Source organism: Hylobates moloch, unplaced genomic scaffold (assembly GCF_009828535.3).
Source record: "Hylobates moloch isolate HMO894 unplaced genomic scaffold, HMol_V3 SCAFFOLD_9, whole genome shotgun sequence".
Taxonomy (NCBI): domain Eukaryota; kingdom Metazoa; phylum Chordata; class Mammalia; order Primates; family Hylobatidae; genus Hylobates; species Hylobates moloch.
In genome coordinates this window covers 1,826,735-1,850,522 of record NW_026652284.1, presented here as the reverse complement: position 1 = coordinate 1,850,522, position 23,788 = coordinate 1,826,735, and the positions used below count along the sequence as shown (strand labels likewise).

General features: G+C 63.4%; 2 protein-coding genes across 7 annotated transcripts in view; one reads left to right on the top strand and one right to left on the bottom strand.

The window, feature by feature from the left end:
* The window catches only part of MORN1 (MORN repeat containing 1), a 69,267-nt gene extending 63,432 nt beyond the window's left edge, over window positions 1-5,835 (top strand). The window contains exons 9-10 of one of the 6 annotated variants that reach the window (XM_058444579.1): window positions 2,878-2,924; window positions 5,099-5,835. In XM_058444579.1, coding sequence (XP_058300562.1) covers window positions 2,878-2,924; window positions 5,099-5,682 — 631 coding nt within the window. In that variant the 3' untranslated portion in view covers window positions 5,683-5,835. Of the gene's footprint in view, window positions 1-2,877; window positions 2,925-4,873 lie in introns of all 6 variants that reach the window. The other 5 variants (XM_032758673.2, XM_058444576.1, XM_032758669.2 and 2 more) reach the window with 5 other exon arrangements.
* An 11,108-nt stretch (window positions 5,836-16,943) lies between these two features.
* SKI (SKI proto-oncogene) overlaps window positions 16,944-23,788 on the bottom strand; it is a gene marked incomplete at its 5' end in the record, with an annotated part of 77,534 nt that continues 70,689 nt past the window's right edge. The window contains 5 exons of the mRNA XM_032760891.2: window positions 16,944-20,376; window positions 20,702-20,932; window positions 22,342-22,634; window positions 22,833-23,095; window positions 23,540-23,655. Of these exons, the coding sequence (XP_032616782.1) occupies window positions 20,188-20,376; window positions 20,702-20,932; window positions 22,342-22,634; window positions 22,833-23,095; window positions 23,540-23,655 (1,092 nt within the window). The remainder of the gene's footprint in view (window positions 20,377-20,701; window positions 20,933-22,341; window positions 22,635-22,832; window positions 23,096-23,539; window positions 23,656-23,788) is intronic.

Here is a 23,788-nt window from a genome sequence, read left to right as displayed (position 1 = left end):
TGTTTCTGTGTTTCTGTGTGTTTCTGTGTTTCTCTGTGTTTCTGTGTTTGTGTGTTTCTGTGTTTCTGTGTTTGTTTCTGTGTGTTTCTGTGTTTCTGTCTCTGTGTTTCTGTGTGGGCGCCGGTGTGTCCACAGCACGAGTCTGTGGGGGCAACACAGGCCTCAGACGTTCAGCACTGCAGAACAGCCACACGCAGACTCTGGGTGAGGCCCGGGCTGCTGTGTCTTCACCCTGGTCCCCAGACACCAACCCTGACGGGGAGGCCGAGACTGCCAGGCCGATGCCGGGCCAGGCCTCCGAAGGTCAGGAGGGAGCAGGATGTGTCTGTGCGGTGGTGGCAGCTGCTGCCTCGGGCAGAACTGGCAGGAGATGGTGCCGGGGTGGTGCAGATCTACTGGGGCCTGCAGAGGGCAGCCAGTGCCAGGGCCGTCATGGCCAGCGCATGAGGGACAGGAGTGAGGGGCCGGCACCCGCATGAAGGTGCAGTCCCAGGCACGCAGTGGGTTCCCAGACGCCCTACCAGTCCACTGCCCAGGGCTCCCGCACCACCTCCCCATGTGCGGTCTCTGCGGACACTGGCCTCGGGCCTGCTCACCATCTGTGGGGCCCCGATGCCTGTGAATCCGCACCGCCTCCTCCCTAGGCCGAGACTCCCGAGCTCCTTGCTGGCTCTGCCCCTGTTTTCTCAAAGCCCTGGGGGTTCTGTAAAAACTCTCAGGATTCCTGTAATCCTGCTTCTTTCTCTAAGGCTGGCAGCCTGGCAGACTAGTTCTTCTCAGTGCTGAATTATGTACCCCGCTTCCCCTCCTCGCCCGCACCCCTGTGTCTTACGTGGGTCCTGGGGTCCGGCAAAGCCTATTCTCCCCACTCAAAATGAAGTCATTTCAAAGTCTTGTCTTTCATTCTTTTTCACCCAGTTGCTGCCTGTAGGATTTAAGTTTGTCGACGGGTAGGAACCTGGAGAGTCAAGGAGCCCTTGGATCTCTCCCAGCTCTGGGTGGGCTGTTGACCCCCTTGAGCCACGAATGACAGGAACTGGCCAGCCACAGCGGGCAGGGCGGCGGGAGGAGGCCGCGGGACGGTGCCAGCCCAGCAGGCTTCCCCAGGCCCATTGGATGGGTGATTCCGGACACAGCCCAGCCTGGTGCACCTGGGGCTTCACCCAGAAAGAACATCTCAGCTGGGCGCGGTGGCTCGTGCCAGTAATCCCAACACTTTAGGAAGCCGAGGTGGGAGGATCATTTGAGCCCAGGAGTTTGAGACCAGCCTGGGCAACATAGTGAGACCCCATCCCCACACAAAAAAATTTAAAAATTAGCTGGGCACGGTGGCACGTGCCTGTAGTCTCAGCTACTTGGGAGGTTGAGGCTGCAGTGAGCCATGATCAGGCCACAGCACTCCAGCCTGGGCAACAGAGTGCGATCCTGTCTCTATTGCCAAAAAAAAAAAGAATAAAATCAACAAAGGCCAGGTGCAGTGATCCCCACACTTTGGGAAGCGGAGGTGGAAGGACTCTCCTGGGCCCAGGAGTTTCAGACCAACCTGGGCAACATAGTGAGACCTCGTCTCTAAAATCTTTTTTAATTATCTGGGCATGGTGGCACACTCCTGTGGTCCCATGGGCATGGTGGCACACTCCTGTGGTCCCATGGGCATGGTGGCACACCCCTGTGGTCCCAGCTCCTTGGAAGGCTAAGGCGAGGGGATTGCTTGCTCAAGCCCAGGAGTTGGAGGCTGCAGTGAGCTGCTGCACTCTAGCCTGGGTCACAGAGCCAGACTCTATCTAGAGAAAGGAAGGAGAGAGAGAGACACACACAGAGAGAGAGAGAGAGAGAGGAAGAAGGAACAAGAGAGAAAGAAAAGAAGAAAGAAAAGAAAGAAGGAAGGAAGGGAACGAAAGGGGAGAGAAAGAAGAAAGTAAGATATATTTCCGAAGTGCATCTCACTGCCTGGGGAGGAGGGTGGGTGTCTACACGGAGCCAGCCCCTCGTCCCTGCAGCAGGAGCATCAGAGGCACCTGCCGGGCAGCCCAGCTTCCTCACGTGCAGGGACTGCCTCCTCCCCACCGGGGCCACGGCCACGGCCACATCCTCAGGGCCCACCTGCTCCCCTGACCCAGATCCTGCCTGGCCATGGCCCCGCCCCAGCCCGTGGGTGCCCTGAGGCGCTGTCCAGGCAGGAGGAACGGGCCCATCACTTGTTGCAGATCAGAAAACCTGGTGGGTGGTGGGCCCCCCCAGCGACTGCCTCCGGGCAGGAGCTGCACCCCTCAGGGAGCCAGGGCAGTGAGTGTCTCCACGGGGAGGCACCGACAGGACCCCTGGGCCCCTCCCATCCTCACTGCTACCTCTCGTTTCCCAGCCATGGCACTCCCAGGTGACAGGTGACACGGGGCCTCTGTCCCTCCGAGGGGACACTGTACCCCCACCAGGCCTCCTGGTCCCTCTTGCTGAGACTTCCGCCGCTCCTAAGTCACTCCCTGCAGGCTCCAGCACTGCTGTCTCTCAGGGGCTCAGGGTCTTTCCCACCCTCCAGGATCTTCTCAGCTGCACCCTGGGAGGCCTTCGCCTTGTCAAAAGCCTATGGAAATGGGGTGGTCGGTCCCACTCCTGCTCCAAGGCCATAAGCACATCAAGAATTTAGACAAAGAGGACTTGCACAGGGCAGCCCACGGTTCCGAGGGGCAGAGAGCTGGGTGCAGGCTGCCAGAGGACTCTCCCCGTCCTGCCCATGGCCCCGAGGTGGGGTTTGCAGGCCTCTGCTGTGCTGGGGCCCTGAATCCACCCTGGAGCCACTAGCCCTGGTTCGGGTCAGGGATGCCATGTCGTGGGGGCCCAGGTAGGGCATTTAGGAGCCTCGCTGTGTTGTCTCCACAGGCCTGAGGGGAGAGTAATGGAGGAGCCGGCTGCGGCAGCATACCCAGGTAGGTGGACAGGGCCCAAGTCCATCGCCGGTTGCGCCGCTGTCTGGAGAGGCGAGAGGCCTCAGCCCAGGGCTGGAGGTGGGGTTGGGGGAACTCGGCCCAGGGCCCCCAGAGGCAGGTGGCAGTGGGTGGGGGACTGGGGAGCAGCCGGGCCCTCCCAGGGACCTGAATGTGAAGGGGGCTGGTGGCTTGGGGGCTGGGGACGGTCCAGAAGGATTTGAAGCTGGGCCGACCCAGCCCTTGATGTGGAGAATGTCCTAGAAAGGAGGAAGCCACGGGGGCAGGGAGCACGGGGGCGCAGAGGCCTTGGGGACCAAGGGGAGCCAAGGGGAGCTGAGGGGCAGCTGTCAAGGCCCACAGTGGCTGAACCATGAGGAGCTGCTCCCCAGCAAGGCCGGCTGCAGGGCCTGGTGGGCCTGGGCTGGGCGGAAGGCTCCTCCCGGCGTGGGGGCTGCTGTGGGGACAGCGAGGAGGGGTGCAGCGAGGGCCTGGAGAAGGCTCAGGTGCAGACCCTCAGCCGTGGGGCCTCCTCCAGTCGCCCCAGTCCTGGGACTCAGCCCCACAGCCTAGGCCTGGCATCCCCCTCCAAGCCAGAGGGGCCGAATGCCAGGGCACCTCAGCTACACAGAGGGTTGGACCCCTAGCAGGGCCTGGGCGCCACGGTTGACTGGCTGCCTGACAGAGAACAGAGCCTCTCTGTCACCTGGGCCAACATGAATGACCCTTCCTCTAGTGTCTCTGGGGTTCTGGCTGGAGAGCCACAGGCTGGAAGGTCTGGGCCAACTGCTCACTGGGTCTGGATGCCACCATGGAGCTGCCTCTGGCGCAGCAGGAGAACAAGCAGAGCCACCCTGGTGGTGGGGACGGCACCCGTGTGGCCGGGGCTGTAGCCAGTGAGGCCTTGGTGACGGGAGGGGCCAGAGTCCCGGGCGGCGTCCCCCGTGGTCCCACAGCAGCCCTCACACCATCGACTGGGCCACCGTGTCCCGGCCATCCAAGGAAGGGCAGGTGGGTGAGCGTGGGAGACAGGGACATCTCCGCAGTGACAGGAATCGGCTGGGTCCTGGCATCTGTGCACAGCCGCTCGGCCAGGGTTTATGTGCTCAGCAGAGACGGCTCGGGGGGTGAGGAGCGAAGGGAGACCCGATTCAGGGGCCACTTGGGGCTAAGCCATGTATGTATGGCCGAGGCCCCGAGTGAGAGCTGGCCCAGGGCTAGGTCACGTGGCCGTCGAGGCCCGGCCTGCCATACGGTGGCCACCAGCCAGAGCCCTTCCCGCCCGCCCTTCCCATCCGCCGGGACGCCAGCCTCAGGAGTGGGGTCAGATGGGGCCTGTGGCCGGGCTCCTCAGCCACTGCCCACTGAGCTCTCGGCCCCCCGGCCAGCGCCTTGGCCGCCGCTGGTATAGCTGGATTCCTGGGAACACCTAGAAACCGGGCTGCTTGGAAACACGGTGGCGTTGCCATGTGGGGCTCTTCGCCCGCCGGGGAGGCTGTCCCTGGTGCCCAGCGCTGTGGCCCACACCCGCCAGGTTGCAGAACGTGTGTCCCCCTGGCGAGGCCCCCCAGAACTGTGGTTTTTTTCTAAAGGAACTGACTCGGGGCCAAGCACATTCCTCCTGGCCCCCGAGGCTCGCTCTTGTCCAGCCCTGGGAACGCATAGGCGGCCGAGCCCTCGGCCTGGCCGGAGGAGGCCGCCGCTCAGCGAGGGGAGCGCTGTTTTCCAGGCCGGCGTCTGGAATGTTTCCAGGCCTTGCGGTGTGAGCCGACTCCTGCCCCCATTTCAGCTGCGGCCGCATTCCTGGTGTGAGCCCGGGCCAGCCGAGGCGCTTTTTCCACGCTCCGGTGCCAGCCCCGGCAGGCTCAGGGGAGGGGAGAGGACTGTTTCTATGGCAACCTCACTTTTTGTTATTTCTTATTTTCTTTTTTATGGTTTCTCCAACTTTGAAGCTCTCCAGACAGTTTGCAGACTGTGAAAGGAAAAGTACTTTTCCTTCTCTGCGGAGTCCCCCAGCAGGGCCGCCCTCCAGCCCCACCCAGAGAGCCCCAGCGCGGGTGTGGGGAAGGGGCCGGGGCGGGGGCTTCAAAAGCAAACCAGACACACCATGCCTTCAGAGGGTTCGTTATTTTAAAAACAGTTTATGGAGGAAATGAATTATTTTTCTCCTAAAAAAGCAGGAAAGCATTTGCAAAAGAATCCTCCAAGGACCCGCGGCCAGGTCAGCAGCAGGGGCTTGAGAGCGGCCACCACCAGAGGGTCGCGTCCGTCCTTGCCAGCCTCCAAGCCGGAGGCCATAGCTGGGCTGTGGCCTGAGGTCAGAGGTGGTTTCCTTTACCCAAAATTAGTTTATTCACCTACGCTGACTGTGTGTCCAGTCCCCCAGGACCGGTCCGGTGGCCGGTCCTATGGTTACAGTGCCAAGAATCCCAGAACCCAGGCAGAGACGACCAGGGTCGGGGGCACAGGGGCCAGTGGGCACATGAGCAGTGGGCAGTGGGCTGAGGCCAGGGAGGGGAAGGGACAGGAGCCTGCTGAGGACCAGCCCAGCCCGCCCCTTGCAGGGGAGTACGTGCTCACGATCCGCGACGTGACCACCCCGCCGTTCCTGGGGCGCAGGCTGCCCCCCGCCTTCAAACACCTGCGGGTCGTAGCGAAGAGGGCTGGCCAGCCACCCCATGTCCTGGAAAAAGGCCCTGAAGCCTCAAGCGGCTGGCAGGTCGCCCACAGCTGCACCCCAGAGCCACCAGCGCCTTGGTGAGGCCCTGTGTCCACAGGAGGCCACCTCAGTGTGAACAGAAGGAAACGCTGCCTCTGCTTGTGGGACTCTGCTCCCTGATTCTCCAGAGCCCCGCAGCTGCCGGCTTGAATAAAATGCTCAGTGTCAGCTATGGAGGGCACTGCTCCTTGGGCCCCACGCCAGCAGCAAGGCCCTCCCCATGCACCCACACACTCACGGGCGAGGCAGCAGGACTGGGGCCCACGTCCTTGCTCACTGCTGTGGCCCCCGATCTGCGCAGAGCCCTGGGAAGCCTGGGGGCTCAGGCGGGACACATGGGATGGCTCGTCTCAGTGCCTCAAGGCCAGGCCTGTGGCAGTATCCCAGGCACCTTTCGAGGCCAGCACGTCTGTCCCACCCACACTGTTCCCAGGCCCAGCCACGGTCGGTGCCGGAATTCCCTGCCAGGCTGGGGCTGAGAAGGAGGGTCCCTGTCTCCCTGCCACAGAGCTCTGCAGTGAAGCCCAGCCAGCCAACCCCCTGGCCTCTGCCTGGCACTACCCACTCCAGGCAATCCTGCCCGCAGGATGGGCTCCCATGGCAAGAGGCAGGAAGCATGCAATCAGCTCTGCTGACCAGGTGTCCTGCCTGCCTGACGCCTCCACCCCGCACTGACCAGGGAGGATGGTCAGGGACATTTTACAGCTGCCTCTGGAGGGCCCCTCAGCCAGGGAGGGGCCAGAAGGTCATTGGGGAGGGGGCACTGAGATGGCCCATGGGCAGCCAGCCACTCGGTCAGCACAGAAGGTGGCCACTGCAGAGACCCTGCCTCCTGGCCCCGCCGCGCCTGCCCTGGCCCCTGGCTTCACCCCGCCCACCTGGGGCCTGTGCAGCTTGGCTGGTCTCACCCTCTGCCCTCCCAGCGCTGGGCAGGGAGCCAGCCTCCTCAGGCCCTTGCTCTCCTGGCGGCCCCCCAGACCCGCCGCCGTCCTTGCAGCCCACCCTCTCACAAGACCACCGTTTGGAGCCCTGGGGAGGGGGCGTCCAGGGCCTAGCCCCAGCCCCACACCAGACCCGTGCCCCCGATGTTTCCCTCATGCTGCTGTCCCCGGCTCTCCCACGACTAGCACCGACCTCCTTGCATTGCGGCCAGACCCACCCTCCCACCGTCCAGGCGCACTTCCCTGGGAGCACACCATCTCCCGGGCCAGCTGCGGCCGGGGCGTCTCTCCAGACCTGCACAGGGAGCTGCTTCTGCTCGGCGGAGGGAGGCTGTGGACAGAGGAGCTGCATTCACAGCAGTGCAGGAACCCGGGGCAGCCCCTGGGCACACGGGGTGAAGATCCACCCAGAAGCTGGGGTGCTCCACGGTGGGGGGCCCTGGGGAGCTCTCAGGGAAAGCCTGCTTGGGGCCAGGTTGGGCTCAGCGTGGTGGATGCACTGAAGGCGGCCTGCTGCCCAGGGGCAGAGGGGCAGGCTGGGGGCATTGCAGGGAGGAACCAGACCAGATCATGGGGTGCTGGGTCCCCCATCCTTGGAGGTGACAAGCTGGAGGCCACTAGAGCTGCAGCAAGGGGACCCTTCCTCTGCCAGGGCAGAGTGTTCTCAAGGCCCCCTGGTTCTGAGCTCTGCCATTTGGAGGCCGAGCGCACGCATGTGGGGGGCTCTGGCATCCCCAAAGTTTCCCCAGATACCCAGGCGTCCATTTCAGACAGGAAGGCAGGCAGCCACCCTCCCGCACCTTCTAGAAGCCCAGAGCCAGTGGCAAGGCTGCGTCTCCCAGCTGCGGCCATCCTCGAGGCTCCCAGAGCCCAGGGCGGCTTCGTCACAGCCACAGCTCCAGCCTCTGGTCCCTGGAGCCTGTGAGCGCCTGGCGGTTCTGACACTGCCCCTTACCCTTGGGGTTGGCTACGCCCGTCGAAAGGGAGGCTCCTGGCCTGTCCGGCCTGCTCTGACCTGGGTCACCCGCCTCCCAGGAGGCCAGGCCGACATCGGCCAGGCCGGGCCCACAGACGAGCCCCTGTGAAGGGCAGACATCACCGCGTCACGCTGACCCTGATCACTACTTGTGAGCGGCGCTCACCTGGGTCTGCCCCTGACGTTTGGCAAATTGCTGTGTAGCTTTTTTTCACTTCAGGATGAAACCACATTTGTGTCAGAAGAAAAACAGAAAATGATGTTTCAATTTAGAGAGAAAAAAATTGCTGGGAACAGCAGCAGCTGCTGGGTTTCCAGTGTGTTGAGCGGCGTCCTCTGGGATTTAATTCCCAGTCAGCAGCCTTGGCTTTCAAAGTCACAAAACCCACGACGGGAAATCCAGGGCTGTTTTCTCCACACGGGGGGCGGCGGGGGCGGGGGTCTGCACCTCGGGGGCTCCTCTGCGGCTGACAGGTGCATCTTGCAGCCCGTCGAGGCTGACTTTTCTGTAAGTTCTCTACAAACACAGAAGCCCGGGGCCGTCAGCTTCCTTGGTTATCACAGGAAAACCCCGGGCAGGCATCGGTGTCCCCTGCACTTGCTGCCGGGGCCACTGAGGGCCCCAGAAGGTGGCCAGGTGGCTACCTGGCCGTGCTCCTCTCCCCATGCCCCACCCACCAGGACGGGCCCTGGGGACCCTGGGAGGGAGCAGAGAGCCGTGGCTTCCTAGGGCTGCCGGCGCCTCTCTGGCCAGCATGCCTGGGAGCTAACGGGCAGCCAGCTTTGGAGAGACGCAGCGCCTGGGCCTTGCCTGGACTCCCGCCCAGCCCCAGTCACCCTACTCCTCACATCACATCCCAAAGTTAAAATACGCAGGAAATTTGAATTGTTTAAAAAAAAACAAAAAAAAACAGCTCGGGGAGAGAGGCTCTGTGGAGACAGCCGTGTGGCCACAGACACGCTCTGGAGGGCTGGACGTGGGGTGAGGAGCCGGGCGGGAGAGGGAGGGACTGCAGGGTGCAGCATCCAGAGACCAGGAGTGGCGAGGCGGCCGCAGGCCAGGCCACACCCAGGGACAGTGACCCTCCCCTCGGACTCTGTTCAGGCAGCCCACCGTGGGGACGGTCCTCAGGACGGGCCACAGAACACAAGGCCTCCCGAGTCCCTTCACCCTGGCTTCTGGGTCTGCCAGTCCCCATGGCTCCGGGGAGGCCACAGAGACTGGCCCGTCTGTCTGGTCCAGCTGACCTCTTCGGCAGAGTCCCAGGACCCTTGCTCTCTCGGGGTGGGGAGGAAGACCCTGGAAGGAGGACCCAGAGCCCCCCACACGCATCTCCCGCCAGCACACACCCCCGCTCCGGGGCGTGCCCCTCCCCCGTGAAAGATCCTTCCCCATCGCCTGCCCCATGCGGGCCGGAACCAGTCCCTGAGTGCCGAGCCCCGGGCGGGGTCAAGTGGAAGGATGGGGGCCCATGGGCTGGCCTCGGCTCTCCTGCCCCTGCTCACTGGGGCTGCGTCTGGGACTAGGCACTGATTCCCGGGCACCGGCCTCACACCCGGCACTGGGGCCTCAGTAAGTGGACAGACTTGCTGCAGGCCGAGCAGCGTCACTGAGCTGAGGGCGCGGGCCGGGGGCAGATGTGTCCCCAAAGGCCTTGGAGCAAGTGGTGACAGCCACCGGCCCTGCCCACGGCAGCCATGGTCTCCCAGGCTTCCCGGGCTCTCCTCTGCGTGTCAGGGGGAGGGCGGGCAGCTCTCGGTGCTGGAGGTGGAAACACACCGGCTTTGGGGCCAGGGTGGTCATGCCATGTGACCGTCTGACTGCCAACACAGCGGGACATGAGCTGGGCTGAGGCCTCCTCCCAGGCTGGGCAGGGGCTCTGTTGGGCTCCTCCGGACCGGGTAGGGGCTGTGTCTGCCTCTGGCCTGCAGACCACGGCCTACTGGTGCCACCCCTGGAAACCTGAGGCCAGGGGCCAGGTGGAGGCTCTCTGGCAAGCTCATAAACACAGTGTGGAGATGGAGGTGGAGCCCCCAACCCCAGCCAGCCCCTTCTCCTGCCCCAGGAAGAGTCCCGGGGAGACAGGTCCAGGTCCCAGCCCCGCCCCCCTCCCTGTGCCCCTCCTGTTCCTTTGACCTCCAGACAAGGGAGCAGTGGCCGTTCCTCCTTCCCTCCCACCCGTGGTTACCAAGCGAAGATGACACTGAAAGAGCATCAAGCCAGTTGCTGCCACGGAAGATGGAGTCTGTGAGCCAGAGAGAGACAGAGAGACACAGAGGCAGAGACACAGAGAGAGAGAGAGTCAGAGAGACACACAGAGAGGTAGAGAGACGGGGTAGGGATTGTGGGGGGATGCCTGCCTCATCCCTTCAGCAGGGCCTCAGCCAGGACACTCTCCAGACCATGCCCAGGCCCCTTTGGCATTAGCAGAGGACAATGTAGCCAGGCCACAGCCAGGAACCAGACAGGACCCACCTGACCTGTGTCCCCCTCCCAAAGCCTCTCCCTCTTCGCTCCTGGTGCCTAGTGGGGTGGCAAGACCAGCTGTGCAGAGCAGCTCCTCGCAGGCAGGCCTTCCTGGAGGACCAGGTGCCCAGCCCCATAGGCAGGTTCCTGCACAGCCTGGCCTGGCCTTCCCTGGGAGCCTCAGGCCTAGGCCGATTAAGCCAGGAGTCACTGGGCCTGTGGGCTGGCTCAGCAAGACCACAGCTCAGCGAACTGCGCTCAGGGCTGACAACAGACCCATCAGCCCCTTCCTGTCCTGCCTCCAAGCCCAGGGGCAGCCAGCGAAGGTCAGGCCCAGGGCCTCCTGGATGACAGAGCCCCCAGCTGGGGCTTGCAAGGAGAGCTGCCAGGCCCAGGGCTGCCGGCCCTTCATGGAGCCTTGGGGAGTCCGCCTGGGGCCAGGGTGGTGCCTGGCTGCCCTCTTGCCCCCAACTTGGCCTCTGGCGGTGGCACTCGTGAAAATGCTGGACACTCCTTCTCCTAGTACTTCCACCTCCCGCCCACGGCAACCAGAGCCAGGAGCCAGGCTGTGGGGGCTCCAAACACAGCTCCAGGGCCAGTGGGGCCTCCTCAGTCTGTGGGGCCGCCTTCCTAAGGACCCGTGGGAAACAGAGGTAGCTGCCCACACCAGCCCCCCAGCCTCCTTGGCTCCTGAGGTCCACCACAGCCAGGGAGGGGCCCCCAACAAGGGTCCAGGCCCTGCCCATCCCTGCCTTACAGCCCAGGAGTCCCCAGGGGGCAGGCCAGGACTCAGCCCCAGCTCTCTCTGCCCCTGCTCCCAGCTGCCCAGCCCATTGGCTGCTCCCTGGAAACCCCTCGGACTGCACCTTCTTGGCTCCCCAGTGGCCTCAGGGAACCAGCAGCCGTTCTCCTGCCTATCCCCAGCCAGGCTCACTCCTGGAGACCCTGTCCAGCTGTCCCAAACCTGACCCCACAGGGTCCTCATCCACCAACACGTCAAGCATGTCCCCTGGTAGGGCCCCACCTTCCGGCTTCCATCTGGGGACAGGAGAGAGGACACGGCGTGGGCTCCACGGTCCTGCCCAGGCAGAGAGAGGCAGGCTGAGCGCCACGGGGCTGCTGTACCCCTGATGGGGTTAGTGGGAGGGGAGGTTCGGTGCCTGGGAACCTGAGGGCATTTCCTTCCACGGAGCTCCAAGCAGAAGCGGCCTGGGGCGCAGCCAGGCTCCCTGCCAGGAGGGCGGGTTTCAGGCCCACAGCTCAGAGCATGGGTGGGTCCCTGGGCTGATGGCCCGAGGGGGTTAGGAGGCCAGGCCTGCAGGGAGCCAGGGGGCAGGTGAGGAGGAGAAACAGCTCTAAGGGGCAGGTCTCGGCGACGCTGTCTGTGTCTCATGGTCTCCTGTGGTTGGATCCACCAAGTCCCCCAGCTCCCTGCGGGTTGTGGCGAGTGGGCTCACGGAGAGGGGGTGGCCTGCGCCCACTTCCCCAGCAACGACTTGGCGGCTGGGGCCTGCGGGCCGGGATGGGGGGGTGGTGGTTCTTCGGCGGGAACGGACCCCCAACTGAGCAGAACAGGGAGGCCGCGCCCCAGAGAGAAAAGCACCCGAACCCGCCAGGCTGGGACCTTCCGGGAGCGCAGGGTTGGCAGGGACCCCCTCACCCCGAGCCCGGCCGAGCTGCAGTTCCCTCTTCCACCGCTGGGGGTCGCGCCGCCCCCCCCCCCCCCCCCCGCCCCCACCATGCCGCGGGCGGTGAAACCCGTGAAACGCGCGCCGCCTCCGCGGGGCCTGGGGTGGGGAAGGGAGGACGAGCGGGGGAAGAGGGGTGCGGGGCGAAAGGGGGAACGGAGGGGGGCGCTTCCTGCCGCCGCCGTGCCTCCCGCAGCGGCCTCTGGGGGCGGCAGCGCCCACCGACGGGAGGAGCCGCAGCCTCTGAGACCCGGGCACTTAGCCCGCCGGTTCGGGGGGAATTCCCACCTCGGGAGCCGCCCCCGACGCTGCAGGAAGCTCCCAGGTCCTCCCGTCCCGCCCCCCAGCCCGGGCCTGCTGCTCGGACCAGCCTCCCCCAGGCCGGAAGCCCCCGCCCCACCCCGCCGGAATCCGAGGCGCTGGCCGCGAATCTGGGGGGTGCCGCCCCGGACGGCAGGGAGGGTGGGGGGAGCGGAAGAGGCGGCGGGGGGGGAAACTGAGGCTGCGGGGGGGGAAACAGGCTGCGGGGCTGCCCCTCCGCGTGGGGAAGTGGGGCCCGGCGCGCTCCGCCTGACTCGGGGCCCCCAGTGTCCCCGGACCGGGAACGGAACGGGCGTCGGGGAGGCCGCCCGGCCCTGAGGACGCGGCGCGGGGCCCGGGAGGTGCACCCCTTCCCACCCCCCCAGCGCGGCTTCCGGCCCGGGCGAAGGAGAGGGATTGGGAAGGTTTCGGAGCCGGCGCTGAAATTCCTGGGTAGTTCCTCCGCCACCGCCCTTCCCCCGCGAGGCCGGCCTCGGACCGGGCCTCTCCAGGTTGAGGGGCAGGCCCTGGCCTGGAGCCAGAAACAGGATTTCCCTGGATGCCAGGACAGCGCCAGGGCCGGGGCCAGGCCGGGGCCCCACTGCGGGTTTTCTGTCCTGTGCACCACTGACCCCGCAGACTCCGCGCACGGGGCGCAGGATGGGGTAGGTGGGCCCAGAGCCTTGGTCTGTAAGACCCTCAGCGGCCAGCGCAGGTCGGTGGTCATTTCAGAGTTCCGGCCACTGTCCTGTGCAGGAGTGACCCTGGAGGCCGCCTTGGTTTGGCCTGGGGGGATTCTAAACACGGAGGGGCCAAAACCGAGACCCGAGAGACCCCGGCCTAAACCTGACCCAGTGCTGGCCACACCAGCCACCGCCCTCCTCACATCCCTGGGATCACAGAATGGGACAGCCTCCCCCCCTACAATCCCCCAAGGCCCTGGCGAGGGCAGCTCCTCCGACGCTACAGCCTTTTTCCTAGGACTGTTTTTCCTTAGAAACAGGAAGCTGGGGCGTGGGCCTCATGTCCCTCGGGTCCAGGCCCCACCAGGGGCAGGGCAGAGTGGGGCTGGACCACAGGGCACACAGCACCTTGCCCAGCTCCTGCGCCAGGGTGGGCACAGCAGGGCATAGGGCGGTGTCCATCTGGGACTGGTGGCCTGGCCTAAGCTGGGCATAGCACCGACCAGGGTCATTTCACCCAGCCGGGGCATCTCCGTGAGGGAAGACACACAGAGCTTCATCGTCTGTCCCTGGCAAACAGTGGCTCTGATTCCTGCTTGCCCTCCACCCAGACCCCAGCCTGGCCAGGCCCACCTTGCAGGAAGGGCCAGAGGTTCCGACAGCAGAGAGGGGGACAGGGCTGTCAGGGAGAATCTGGCAGGGCCAGGCCAGGGCGGCAGCAGCTGGCACTGGCCAGGGTACACGGGACCCTCCAGGGTCCAGGGCTGGTGGCCTGCCCAGCCCCCACTAAGGCTTCTAGAGGGCCTTCGACCCTCCACACCCCTGGGCTCTGGTTCTAGGTCTGGAGGGCACCCCACCCTGGTTTCTGGGCTGAGCTGGGCAGCCAGGAGCCCACCCTTCCAAGCCAGCCACTTGTATCTCCACAGGGCCTGGGTACTTGGCACCCCTATAACTAAGAGTGTCCTTGGGACAGCTGCAGGGAGGGGCAGGAGACTGGGAGACACTGCTGCCTGGGCTGACTGAGGGAGCCCCTGCCTCCAGCCCCCACCTCCCCACCTCCCCATGGTTCTCTGTCCCTGGAAGTTTCTGGAACAGGCCTTCTTTGCGGCAGAAGCCATGGAGGCCGAGCCTGGGCTGCACTTCTTGCCAGTAAGAGCTGCCAGGCCCGGCTATGGGAGAGAAAGGTCCGTTCCCAGCCCGGCCGGACACCTGGCCCAGCACAGGACACTGCAAAGACAAGCCAGGCTGGCCAGGCTGCCCCTGCCGGTCCTCACCCGCAGTGGGGCCACCTGCTCCAGGGCTGGGTGCCCCAGCCATTGAGGCCCCCACCCACCTGGCACAGGCCAGGCACAGATGGCCATGTGCGTCACTGAGACTGGGGGGTGGCAGGGCTGGGCGGGCATCCAGTCCCCAAATGTTCTGTCCTCACCCCCTCCCCAGGGTCCGCTGTGGGTGGGGTAGACAGGGCAGTTTCTGTGGGGAGGGTATGGACCCCCCCAGGGCCAACACATCAGGGTCACGACCCCACCCTTTCCGGAGGGCAGACGGCCCTGGCCTGGGGGCGTCCCTGTGGGCTCCACACCTCCTTGCAGGGGAGGCTGTGTGGGCTCCGTGGGGTCTGAGGCTGGGTCGCCTGGAGCAGGACCAGCAGCTGTGCAGAGGCTACGAGAACAAAGTGGGTGGGGGCTGCCTCTTCCTGGCCAGAAGGAAGTGGGGGAGTCAGAGCAGGTGCTGGGGCGTGGGGGTGGCCAGGCCTGGGCCAGGATGGGGTCGGAGTCTGGGCCTGTGGGCTGGGGCAATGGGTAGAGCCCCTCATACAGCCATGAGGGGGCGTCCAGCTTGGGGGCCCCTGACCATGCCCTCGGAGCATTGCGCTGGGGCAGGAGGGCGGGTTGGGGGTGAGGTGAGGGAGGAGCCAGGTCCCCGCCCTGGCTTAGGGGCTGGGGCCGGACACGCTGGGCTGAACCAGTGGCTGCAGTAACTGGTCAGCAGTCTCCACTCCCCACCGAGGAGGTGCCTGCCGCTGCCTCCCCAGACAAGGCCAGGCTGCTCAGCCGCTGTCAGCCCCCTTCACCACAGGGTGGTGGGTGAAGGCTGGCAGGACTGTGGCTCCAGGAGGAGGGGGAGACCAGCACAGCTGAGACCCAAGGGTGGCCTAAGGACAGCTGTTGGTGACTGAGGCAGAAATGAAATGGGTGGGGCACAGAGTGGGGCAGAAACTAGGGAGGCAGGGGAACCCCCGTCCCCTTCTCTGAGCTCATCTTCCCCAGACCCCAGCTCTTGGGGGCTTGGAAACAGGCACTGCCAGGAACAGGGGTACTGGGAGCTGCCCTTCCAGGGAGCTGAGGCTGGAGGGCTAACCCGTGGTCCCTGCAGAGGCCCAGGCAGGTGTGAATGCTGGGAGTCCTGAGCCTGAGGATGCAGAGGTAGGGTGGGGAGGGCCATCTCTCTCCCCCCACCTCTGCCCTCCCCTGGCACGGAGGCAGGAAGCATCTCCCACCCAGGCCTCCTGTCCCCCAGCGCTCAGGAGACCCCTGGACCCCTTTGGAACAGCTTTGGGAAGAGGGTTCTGACCCTGGGTGACGGCTGGCCTGGCTCAGCAGGTGGCCAGAGCCCTTTAAAGCTCTGAAGTTTATACCCAAAGGTAAACACCAAAGAGAAGCCTGGGGCAGCTTGGGGAACAACTGAGCCCAGAGCACCGCCCCCCCTGCCCCCGCATGGCTGCTGGAGGCAGTGCCTTTGAGCCTCCTGGAGGGCCGTCATCAAGTGCTGCCATGCTCAGCTCCGAGACAGCGTGCTCACGTGGCCACAGGGACGGCCCTCAAGGCCCACCCAGGACCTCTGCCCAGCCCTTCCCCAACTCCTCCCCACTGCACTGGACCCCAGACTGGGGCTCTGTGCTCACAACTGACTCAGTCTCAGGGTCCTGCCAGCGGCACCCTGGAGCCGCCCATCCTCTGCCCCCCAGAACATGCAAGTGCCCAGGACCAGCCCACACCCACTCCTGCTGTGGCCCATGTTCCCCTCGGCCCACGCCCTGGCCCACTGCCCCCAACACCCAGGGGCCGAGCCTGGATGGGGAAGCCAGGCCCACGTGGAGTGGGTGTTTTGAGGCCTGCTGGGGTGGGCCTGTGTGGTCTAGAGGCCACCCTGTACCCCCTCCGTGGGGACTCTATGGACCCTTTGGGGCCCTGGGCAGGGAAGGAGGTCCCTATGTGGCAGTGAGGGGAGGGCCAGGTCTGCTCTAGCCCCAAGCTTGGGGGCACTTCCCAAGGGGTGGAGAGAAGAGATGGGAACCTGGGAATTGTGCCAGGAGGCTGGGGAGAGGGGCCGGCTGGAGCCCCTGCCAGCCCATGCATTTCTCAGACCACAGCCCAGATGACCTGTCAGGGCCTGGATGGGCTGGAGATGCTGGACGTGGTGGCCTAAGGAAGCCTAGAGAGGTGGTGGCCTGGCACCCCAGGGAGCCCACCCGGGGCTGTGCCTCCATGAAATTGGCGTGCGGCACGGCACCTCCACTCCCCAGAACAGGGGTCTGGGAAGGCCCCCCTGTGAGGTCAGGTGGGGAGAAGGGACCTCTGTGTCTCCCTCAGGGCAACTCGCTGGGGTCCAGGGTTCTGATGCCACCTCCCCTCTCCCCCACAAGTAACCCAGGAGCTCCTCAGGGAGCTGGCGATCCACCCCTTGGGGACAGGTCTGTCTGTGCGGGAGCTGGACCTTGGCCAACCCCAGATGCGGCCTCAGAGGCCCCCGTGGAGGCCCAGCCGGGAAGGCCCCATCCCATCTTGTGTCCTGGCACTGCACTCTGTGGGGCTTCCACCCAGCCTGGCCAAGGCCACGGTGGCCTCAAGCCAGGGATCCAGCCACATCCAGTGCTACAAGGAGGGAGCGCGAGCTTCCTGAATCGCAGAGGAAACCGTGGCCTTGCCCAGCTCAGAGGGGACGGGGACTAGGTGAGAGGGCAGTTGTGCCAGGGCGGCCGCCTGGGCCCCACATGCCCTCGGGGTCGACGGAGACTTCAAGGCCCACAATCTGACCTCTGACAGCGCCCCCACACACGATGGCCTGAACGCGAGGGGGTCCCAGCCGCCCGTGTGTGGCCGGTCTGGGGAGGGCTGTGGTGGGCGCACGCACGGCTGTCCCGCGGTCCTCTCAAAGTCCTTTATTGTACAATGTCATCTGTTTCGGGGTCGGGGAAGGACTAACAGGTACACAGCGAAATAGATAAATATGCCAAGCTCTTTCTTTTCTTTTTAAATCAGGCATTTATAAACAAGAAAGCATACATTAATTACATAAAAATAGTTTCCGAGTAGCAGAGTAAGCATCATACTGTCGTTAGCAGCAGCGTGGGGCACGGGCAGGGGCGGGGGTCTGGGTGATGTTAAAGGTAGAGATGGAGCTTTTTCCTTAATTGAAAAAAAAAATTCATTTGTGACTCCTGACTTAAAGCGAGAACAAACGTCTCCCTGGACCCTGGTGGGCTGAGGGTGGGGTGGAGGGCCGGAGCTCAGACCCACGGGGAGGAGGGGGTGGGTGGGCCGCGACTCGGACCCACAGGGAGGAGGGGGTGGGGGGGCCGGGGCTTGGACCCACAGGAAGGAGGAGGTCACATGGGAAACGCACACGGGTTTCTCCGTCTCCCCCGCCCCCCGGCAGGAAAGCATTTTTTTTTCCTCAGTTAAAAACAGCCCAGAAAACAAGACAACTCTCAGGTAAGAAAAGAGTTTCTGAAAAAGGACCCAGCATATACATGTATAATACAACGGTGAAAAAGGAAAAAGTATTTACAGGTGAACTGTTTTTACATTGGCTAGTTCTGTACGAAAAGCAGACATTACGTGTATGAGTTAGCTGCTCCAGAGATATGAATGTTATTGCTGTTGTTTTTCCCTTCGTTAAAAATCTTCTTTCAGTATAGAAATATAATGAGAAACTGAATACACAATCACTTAGATGAAGGGCCTCACACACAGAGGAGTCAGCAGCCCATGCAGCGGACACCTCTTCCCCCTTCTGCTGAAAGGAAACGGACTTGCACCTGTGCCAAGGGGAGCCAGGCGTGCACCTCTCGGGGCCTGGGACCGCTCAGTCCAGAGCAGCCCTGCAGCCACAGCTGCCCCCTCAGGCCCGACGGTGGAAGCGACCCTGGTGAGCCGAGGCAAGAGCTGCGGGAACTGCCTGGGAAGGTCCCGAGCCACAGTGGCTGGTGCAGGGAGGGCCTTGCCTGCCTCTGGGTCCCACTGACCGCATGGGCCTGGCAGCTGCAGGAAAGGGTGGGCCCGGGTGACACTGGCTGGACCCTCCCAGAGCCCAAGTGGGGAAGGGCTGCCACTGCAGATACAGCGCTTTCCGTTTGGGGCAAGATGGGGCGGTGGAGGCGTGGACCCAACGGTGACCGTCGGGATGGAGCAAGGGCAAGGAGAGGCTCTGGCCCAGACACAGCTTGGAAAAGTTCATCTCCCTCTGGGGTCTAAAAACTCAAAGCAAACGGAGCAAGCCGGGCGGCCCTGGGGATGGGGCAGGGCCTCTACCTCACTGTGATCTTCAACCTGGCGACACAGGACAGCCACACAGAAGCACGCCAACACACTTAAAGCTTTGCTCCAACTAAATCATTTAGTTTCCCTTGAAGAAATAACTGAAAAAAAAAACAACTCTGGTAAAACAAGGCTAAAAAACAGCATTCTGCGTGTTGCATAACAAAACCGACCCTTTACAAGACACGGTAATAATGCCCGCTGACGGATCTACCTACGGCAGAGGTGTGGAATCCATGCACACAGAACAACCGCAAAGAAAATAAAAGCAAAGAAAATTCCAAACAAACACTGCATATACATGATGTCCCTTTTGCATTGCACTTTTAGAAGGGGTGGGGGGCTTCAGCAGCAACCAAGACCCCCTTCAGTAAACCAAGGGCAAAACCCCGCAGGCAATTCCGCCACCCAGATGCGAGGGCTCAGCAGTCTCTGGTCTTTGCTTGTCACTGCCCCGAGGTCGTCTGTACCTGGGCGAGTAACCTCCACCTTCCGTGAGCGCGTGCAGCTGCCGCGGGTGTTAGAATGGATTCAAGCAAAGAACTCCTGTAAGATCTTCTTATGTAAATAAATACCGTAACTGTAGGATGGGTAGCCGCCTCTTGTCTACTGGGAAATCATTTTTCAAGCTTGGGCATAGGAAACCTTATACAATTTGCATAAACAGTGAGCGTAAACGAGATTATTTGGAATAAATGCAAGGAACTTATTCTGAGAGTGGCAGATTCAGTCGCTACTGAAGACAGATATCTTGGGGGTAAAAAGACACAAGTCAGGATTTACTGTACAAGATGCTGGAAGGCACAGAACGACCCCCGAAGTTCAGTTTTTGCATTTTCGTTTTCTTGTGATTCCCTTGTTCAACCAAGCACCAGAGGGGGTTTCTAAGCACTCGAGCACTTCGGATTTGACTGCTCTATAAATCGGTAAAAACCTCAGTTCACTGGGGAATAGAAAGAGAAGGGAAGGTTGTTGACAAAGTGCAGTTCTAAATATACGTTTAAATGAACGAACAAAAAAAAAAAGAAAAATTGAAATAATGCTGTTTTTGTTCTAATGCTGCAGCCTCAGTCCCAAAATGAAGGGAGCGATGTTTGCCGAACTGAAAAGGGTCGCCCGGTCAGGCGGCACGTGTGCCTGAGGGGCTGAGGGTGTGACCGCCAGCCACGGTCACCACCCGACGCAGGTCAGTGCCTCGTGGTGGAGGAGCGTGGGCAGAATCACGGGGTGCAGAGGAGCCGAAGACCGTCCCCTCAGCTCTGGGGCAGCTCCTGTGTGGCTCTGCACTTCCTGGCACCCGTGGGGACAGCGCTGGCATCGATGGCGGCGTGGCGGGCAGGGTGGGCGGCAGTAAGGCGGGCAGTGTTCGAGCTCATCTCGCACGCGGCACTGTCCCTGCTCTCCCTGGCAGCAGCAGGAAGACCTGGGTCCTTGTCGCTGAAAAAATAGACTCTGAAGAAAAACCCCTGCTGTCCTCACGGAGCCGCGGGCAGATGAGCTGTGATGGCTTCCCCGGCTGGGGAGGGTGGGGCGGCCGCCACCCCCACTCCGTTGCGGGTCTTCAGATGGCGTCATGTGTTGGGGCTTTTAAAAGTTAGTCATTTAAAAATGTGTTGATTTTCTGAATTTCAAGTCTCCTTACTGGTTTTAAATAGCTTATAACAAAAGTGTAAATGTTAGACTGTTCCAGCAAGCAGAGGACCAGCAGGCCGCCGAGCTGGCCCTGTCTCCAGCTGTAGCTGGGGGACACAGCTTGCTCACTTGAACTTGGCCAGTAGAAAATTTTGCAGTGGATTCCAAAACTACATGGTTACAAACACTCGCTTGGTAATAGGCACAGTAAGACGTTGTGCTGTGTGGGCTGCAGGGGCGTAGCCGGGCAGAGCTGCACCGCCCAGCCGCGCCCCCCTGCACCCGCGTTGTCGGCGGCGCTGCGGCGGCAGGCACGGAATCTAGGGCTCCAGCTCCGCAGCACCCTCGCTGCCCGCAGCCTCGGGGCGGGCCCGCGGCCACAGCTGCTCCTGCAGCTCCTTCACCACCTTCTCCAGGTGCTCCCGGGCCTCGCGCTCCCGCAGCAGGTCGGCCCGCAGCTGCTCCCGGTCCGCCTCCGCGTGCTGCAGCTTCACCTGCAGGTCTTCGATCTGAAAGGGAGCTGAGTGGTTAGCAGCGCCTGCTCGCTGCCCCGCCCCGGCCCAACGCTGCTTCTCCCACCTGAGGCTCCTGCACTGCTCCTGTGCCTCCCCCATGCCGCGTGCCGGCCCCTCCTCCACCTGCCAGGACACAGACTGACAAGACGCAGGGCCCAGCAACCACCCACCCTGTGCCTGTCAGGGGAGCACGCACTGAACGTGGTCCCGGGCCTGGATTCTGCTCCGAGGCCTTTCCGGCTGGACAGGACTGGCCACCGGGGCCCACGGCGGCCCCACGCCCACCGTGCTGCGTGCCTCAGTCTCCCCACCCGCATACCTGGGCCGAATACTTAGCGCGCAGGCGGCCCGCCTCGCAGCCCTTGTCGCACACCCGGGCCTGCCGCGCCTGCTCCAGCTCCCGCTTCAGGCGCAGCCGTGACTCGTTGGCCTCTTTCATCTTCTTTTCGTTCTCCGCGCGGAGACGCTCGATCTCCTTCCGCAAGTTACGCTTGGCCTCCGTGGCCTCCCGCAGCTTCTCCTTCTTGGCCACGCGTAGGAACTCCAGCTCCTGGGGGCCGGAAGCGGCTCAGGGTCACTGCCCAGCCGGTCCCAGCACCCCCCCCTCACCATGGCCAGCAGCCCTCAGCCCACCCCGTGGGGTCATCTATCTACAATGTGCCCTCGAGCCCCGCCCCCAGTGCGCCATCAGCCCAACCCGTGTGGTGCCCCCACCCCACAAGGGCTTTTCAGACCCCTGTCCTGAGTTTCTGCTAGGTCTGCAGCGGCTGTGCTAAACCTGAGGGCCTGAGTCAGTCACGCTTGAGGCTGCGACGGGGCCTCCCCCGATTATCTAGGGCCACGTTCCCCTTGGGGGCAGCCAGCCAAGTAGGCCCTGGCTCCCATCAATGTGAGGAGGGCAACCTCAGACATCGCACCATCTGAGGGCCCCGGGTCTCCCCACGCAGCCAGATGGAGACGTCCATCCGCCGGGCGCCTCCGCAAGCCCCCCCCACTCCCCCCGTTAAAATATCCGTGTGACTCACACCCCACGCTGAATATGTATGTGGGAAATCACACCTCCAACCAGAATCAAGGACAACAGTGGCGGGGGACGCGCTGGGGCGAGGGACTGGCACGCGCAGGGGGGCACGTCGGCAACCCTGCAGCTCTGAGGGCCGACGGGGTTGTGTTGTGCTAAAGCCCACGCCGCGGAAGCTGCCAGACGCCGCCGAGGTGTGAATTTAGCGAGGCCGGGGCTGGGTGAATGCCGGGCCGCCTGCACACCTGTCTCCCCAGGCAGTTCTGCCTGTGAACCGCATCAGAAAGAAACCTAAACAACGTAAAAGGAGACGCGAGACCGGAGCTGCAGCGTGAGAACCATGAGGCAGAGCCCAGAGAAGCAGTGCGTGCAGGTGGGGGTGTGTGTGTCTGTGCCGGCCGAGCCCTCTCCTTCCTACTCGGGAGGCCTGGCGGGAGCCGCCTTCTGGAACACCAGGCTTTAGTAAGCACACCCCTCACGCCTGTGTTTTGCAGACGCCAGGTCTTGCTGGCGGAGCGCGTGAACACCCACTCCTGGAGCACACAGAGCAAGGAACTGTCTCCACGCAGCTGCTCCCAACTCTTTCTGCCACTAAAAATAGCCCGGCCTTCCTTATACCAGAGGAACATGGCTACTTCCTTAGTGGGGCCACCACACAGGGTGTGTGATCCTGATGGGGAAAGCTGTGGTCAAGCCAAATGTAGTGGCCTCCTGGGATGTCCCTCGGCCTGGGGACACTGAGGGGCTCACCATACCCAGAGCTGCAGCTTTCGGGAGACGGACCCCCAAGGTCCCAGGCAGGCCCACTGAGGTGGAGGCAGAGAGGAGCGCATGGGGCAGCCACGAAGGGAGGAGGCACCACCTGTGCCCGTTCACCTGGTGCAGGCTGTGCTCACTGCCCGCACCCTGGACCTCCCAGCACCACTCACCCCGCTCACCTGGTGGAGGCTGCGCTTGGCCTGCAGGGCTGCGCTGAGCTTCTCCTCCTGCTTCACGCGCATCTTGACCACCTCATGCAGGAACTTCTCTTTGGCTTCCTTGGTGTCCAGGCCACCCTCCAGCGCCTGCCGAAGGTGCTCCAGCTCCGCCTCCAGCCCACTGGGGGCGTCGGCGGGGGCCGCGGAGTCAGGGACAGCCGAGGGCAGGGCACGCACGCCCGGGGAGCCCAGGTCCTTGGCGGAGCTGGATGAGGTAAAGGACGGGGAAGAGAGCGAGGACAAGGAGGAGGTGACTGAGGAGGAAGCAGAGACAGAAACGAAGTCACGGAAGTGCCCGGCAGCTCCACACCAGGGAGACGCGCCGCTCCCGGACGAACCTGCGAAACATGGGGCTGCCAACGCACCCCCGGGCGACCAACCCCCCTCAGCCAGTGCCACCCCCACAGCCCACGGCCCACAGGGGGTAGGCACAGAAAGCAACTCACACGTACATTCCTCCCTGCTTTCAACTTCCACCTCGGCCTCCGAGTCCTTGTCCTCCTCTGGGGCAGCCACGGGCACCAGCGTCTCTGCGGTTCCTGGGGTGTCCACAGTCAGCTTCCGCTTCCGAGGCTGGGTGCAAGTGGCGAGAGGCTCGGGGGCCCGGGAGACGGCGGCGGCACATGGAGGGCTGCTCACTACCTTCTGCTGGGCCGGCGGTGCGAGGGCCACGTTGGGGGCCACGGCTGTCTCAAAGCTCTTGTAGGAGTAGAAGCTGGAAGGGCAGGCGGGTGTCGGGAAGGTGCCTCTGTCCCCAAGCGCCACCCAGACCCATCCTGGCACGCACCCCCTCTGAAGGTGTTAAAGAGGAAAGACTTTTTCCCAGCTCCGAATCTTAAAGTCAAGCTTTCAGTTCTTAAGAACCCATAAGCGTTTTCTGCTTGCCAGGTTTCTCGCAAAGGCCAGACACAGGCCAACCAACACATCAAGAAGCTGTGCCCAACAGACAGGGCTCCACCCACGACTCCACCCAGAACACAGGGAACGCTCTAGGCGTGCCCACCCTGACGCCAGCCAAACGAACCAACACCGAGACTGCCCTGACCAAAAGGCGGCACGTCTGGGCACCCAGCCTGCAGAAACATGGGTGTGTCCGCATGCACAGCCCTCGTGGGGCCTCCCCCGTGATCAGAAACACCTGTGAAGGGCGCCCACTCACCTGTCTCGGATGAGGGCCGGGAGGTGTGGGGAGAGCTCTTTCTCACTCGCTGACACCGCAGGGGACCAGGGTCGGAAAGCAGAGAGGCGCTGGCGAGGGTGAACACAGCCCAGGCTCTGTCGAGAAAGAGTCGTCTGTGTGAATGACCAGGAGAAAAACAAGCCACTTCATGTCCCTGAGGCTGTGCCGGGTGCCGGCCCTCAGTAGGGGGCAGGCGGAGCCGCCAGCCGCTGGGTCTGCCCAAGGAGA